The sequence below is a fragment of the Colobus angolensis genome, unplaced genomic scaffold (genome assembly GCF_000951035.1).
Source record: "Colobus angolensis palliatus isolate OR3802 unplaced genomic scaffold, Cang.pa_1.0 Scaffold232, whole genome shotgun sequence".
NCBI classification, from domain to species: Eukaryota; Metazoa; Chordata; class Mammalia; order Primates; family Cercopithecidae; genus Colobus; species Colobus angolensis.
The window spans coordinates 5317487-5322114 of NW_012115511.1; the positions used below are offsets into that span (position 1 = coordinate 5317487).

Genomic DNA, 4628 nt, shown 5'->3' on the forward strand with positions numbered 1-4628 from the left:
TGTGCATACTGTAAAAGAAAACATTTTAAAGGCAAAACAAAATTGCTAGCTTTTATCTTTGCAAAAATTCTCAGTTGCAACAGAATGAAATTTACTAAAGAAGCTTGATCAATGAAAATATCTGCATAGTTTTTATTATAAAATGTATAACCTCAACATTACTGATCATTATTATAAGCCCTTTTATTGCATTTTACAAGTTTCAGATTTGAAGGTTTTAAATGTGTTTTAAATTATTTATTTAATAATCGAAAAGCTATTCATGCTACACATTTTATAACTGCTTTGTTCAGGCAAAATGTTTCCCTTATAAAACCACAGGAGGAAAAAGAAAATTTTAAAAAAGTATACCTATGCTATCTTAGCATCTAGTACAGAGCAAACTAAATAATGGAAATAGAACTTAAATGCAAGAACAATTCAGAACTATTCTTTGCAACATAAACCAATCACTCATGTGATCAAAGTAACTCTCCTAAGAAAGTAAGGTACCAATTAGTAACCCACTAGCATTTCCAGAGAGCAATGCTCTATAAAAGCTCACTAAATACATAAATAGGTACTACCAGAATAAATATTTCTGTCCATAGAAAAAGTATATGCTTAAAAATCAGAAAAAAAAATAGGGTCTGAAAATCTCATTACCTAAAACCAAAATATGTTGAGTTTTCACCAATATTTTACCCAAAACTACAGTTTATGCTCTCAATTTTAATGACATTACCTGTATTTTCACAAGTAATTTTACATGTAAGTAAAATTATCTACTTATTTCAGTAAAACTGAAATTCTAATTCTAATGATATTCAGTTTACCTTTTCCTAAAAAAGTGATGTCTAAGCATGCTTTTCAGCTATACCAAGTAGCTGAAAAGTATCAAAAAGACAATTCATCAGCCTGAAAAGCCAACTGAATAGTCTGAATTCCATTGTTAAAATTTAAGAAAACTTTGTTAAGGAATGTTGTTCAAGCCACATGAGATTCAAAATTATAAGAAAACATAAGACCAAGAATTAAAAACCATGGTATACACTGAAGGTAGCATAACAGACCTGTGCGCTTTACGTACAGTGGTCTTTCTGGTGGTCTAGGTTTCAAAATTTTGAATAACCTCTTTCCTCTGATACCTCATTGTTAACACACAATGCTTCTTTCTTCCATTATTAAAAGGTTATTTCCCCCTTTCTTAGGTCATTCTCACAGAATCTGTGGTTCAAGGCGCTTCATGGCCCACACTATCACAATGTGCAGGATCCACAGTCAGGAAAAGCCAAAACTTTTTTTTTTTTTTTGAAACACATACTACACCAATTAACTGATGTCATGTTGCAACCAGTTGTCAAATACTCTAGCTTTACATTTCTGTGATTCTAAATATTAAGAACATATTAGCTAAGTATCCATTAGTAACTCGGACTAAAAGAAGTCTAGCATTGACTCTGCATTATGTTTGGAGATGAGTACTCTTACAGCACATGTTAAAACATGTGCATATTCAAATACAGCAGGCATTGAGTGTATAAAATGCATGGAAGGACAAAGTCACTTCACACAAAGCAAGCTGACCTTTATTCTTTTCTCCCTCATACAAAAATTTATCATGAAAGAAATCTACACAGAGATGTATTAGAAATTCATGTACAACTATGATTAATCTAGAAACGTGACACTCTGAATTTACATTAGAATTTAAACTAAGCTAATTAGTCAATAACAGTAATAATACAAGCTAAGAATTACATAGTAGCTACCATGTGCCAAACATTGTTCTAGGCATTTACACATATGAATTTACTTAGTCTCTGCAATAATCCTACGAGGTGGGTAACATCATTATGCTCATTTACAAAGAGGAAACTAAGGCAAAGAGAGATTAAATGACTTGCTCAGGTCACAGAGCCAGTAAATAGCAGTCAGGATTTGAACCCAGGCAACCTGGATCCAGAGTCTGTATTTTTTACAATATTAAACACTCAAATATTTTGCAAAAAGTACTTAAAAGAGTATCAAATGTTAATACATTAAAATAAGAAAATACTGTGTAGCTCCTGCAACAAAAAGTTATCCCTACAAAAGAAAGTGATATCGATTACCGCCTACTTCTATTATAACTAGAACGTCAGCTTTCACAGTTTTAAAATTATACAAACAATTGATACTTGAGGGTAGGTGTGGTGGCTTACACCCGTAATCCCAACACTTTGGGAGACCAAGGCAGGAGGACTGCTTGAGGTCAGGAATTAGAGACCAGCTTGGGCAACAAAGAAAGATTGCATCTCTATAAAAAATTTAAAAAAAATTTTAAGAGTGTGGTGATGAGCCCCTGTAGTCCCAGCTACTCTGGAAGCTGAGTCTGAGGCAGGAGGATCACCTGACCCCAGGAGTTTGAGGCTGCAGTGAGCTATGATCTACCACTGCACTCCCGACTGGGCAACAAAAAGAAACCCTGTCTCAAAAAAAAAAAAAAAAAAAATTGATACAGTTGATATAGACCCACTATTTCATCAAATTACTAAGCCTTATATCACATAAAAAGTATAATGGTCATGAAAAGTTAACTTAAATGAATGCTAGTGTTTAAATTTTGAACCAAAATAATAAGATCAAACATTTAAAGAATGCCATTATAGATTAAATTTAAAGAAGAAAACTGCATTGCCAGGAGTAATTCTGAGAATAGTTTTTGATTACCTACCTCTCCATGATTGAAAAAGAAGCACAACACTGTAACCAGGCCTCCTAATCGGCTGCCACTGGAAAAGAAGAAAACATAACTCAAATAACAAAAATTCAGGTCAGTCCTAAGAAAAACCTTAAAACACATAAGATCATAACCTCTGGTATTATTAAAGATTTTAGTCATACTAGAACTCTCCTATGCTTATTTACAAAATAGTTTATTTCCTCCAAAGTTTCATTAGTCAAAATAATCTTTTTTCATTTTTAAAAAATCATTTGCTAACTTCAAAATTATGTATAGACTCAGAAAAGCACGCAAACTGAAAGGGAATAAAAAATTCTTACTAGTCATATTACTGTACACCATGCAACCTGATTTTTCTGTTTATTTTCTTTAGTACCTCATATTTATTTATGTCCTTCAACATTTCTCAAACTGCTTTCCTTGGGACAGATGACACACATTAGGAAAAAGGGTGAGAATGATGTGCAAGGAAAGCGATCCATGGTCATGAGGATGGAAAACCCCACACTGCCTACTTGCTCCCAGAAATTCACAAGGCACTTCCGCACATTAAAGATTTAATTTCATATTTCCCAAATCCCATCCCCAAGCTACTTTTCCGCAGAATACAGAATACCAGTTTATAGATAAAGTTTTATGTTTCATTTGTTTTCAAAAATTGGAATAGAACACAAATATCAAAGTATGACAATCAGGATTGTAACTCTAGGTAAAAAATTAAAATGGTATAATCTGATAGTTCTAACAATTAACCTTCATTTGCTCAGCTAAGAGTGAAATATGTTCCTTACTGTCCCCGAAGTCTGGGTAGGGGACATAAGGTTTAGGTTTATTTCATCATGTTCTGCATCTCTACTCTTGAGGTCTTCTTACTCGTTTTAGCTCATGCTGCTTTCTCATTATTCTACCCAAATATTCTTCCTTCTTTTTCTCTAGGTATAGGTATACCACAGAGAAGTCAGAGAGGAAACAAAGAACCAGATGGTATAGGCATCAAAGGCCCTGTGTTTACTCTTGTGATGTATGAATGAGGAAAAGAGGAAGAGAGGCAATGGCCAGCAGGGATAATCCACGTAGGGAGTATCCAGAAGGAGACAGGTAGGGCTGCGACCCAGCACAGGTGGCCTGTTTGCCTTGGCAAAAGAGGAGGAAGACTGCATATTTAGTGGCAAGTACTTTGTGGAGTTTCCATGTTCCCCACAGAGCAGAAGACACAGCCACTTGCTGCTAGAGAGAAACAACGGCAGCATTAAAAGTTTGAGGAAAGACAAATAAATGTCTGAAACACCACTCACATTTCAGGAGAGCGGTAACTGGGGAAAACAAGTGCTGCTGGGATATCTTAAGGGAACAATTGAGGCTGCAGAACACACATCTATAGGGTCACTAATCATAAGACTGTGTGATTTTTGCCTACCAATTATCAGCCTAGAAAGTACAAATGAAATATAAAGAAGCAAAGAAACTGAGGACATTGGCCAGAAAGTGGCTGAAGTGATGGATCACTGAAATAAGAGCATCAAATAGAGGAGCTTAGAAAGCAGTACAGGCCAGGAAGTAGAAGCCAGGGTTCTCTCCTGAAAGATGCACCACATCTTCTTCAAAAGAGAAGCATACAGGCTAGGCCCAGGCTTCATCACAAGTGATTAGACATTAGAAAGGTTAAGACAGAGTTAAGCGTTTAAAAAACAAATAAATACATTTTAATGTTTTGAACTTACTCTAACAAGACAAAAAAATATAGAAGTTTATAGGGAAAAAACGTGATTTTTCTCTTGCTGCCCTCTCCTAATCCTATTCACCTAAGAACATTTTAGTACATGTTTATTCTTCCAAATCTCTCTCTCTAACTACCCAAACATATATTTTCTATGTGATCATATTAATATCTGCAATTTGTTCCTTTTCTAATTATTCTAGCATA

General features: G+C 34.6%; 1 protein-coding gene across 1 annotated transcript in view; it reads right to left on the reverse strand.

The window, feature by feature from the left end:
• The window catches only part of LOC105513616 (probable C-mannosyltransferase DPY19L1), a gene marked incomplete at its 5' end in the record, with an annotated part of 111339 nt that overhangs the window by 79412 nt on the left and 27299 nt on the right, over positions 1–4628 (reverse strand). The window contains 1 exon segment of the mRNA XM_011944528.1: positions 2696–2837. Within this exon segment, the coding sequence (XP_011799918.1) occupies positions 2696–2837 (142 nt within the window).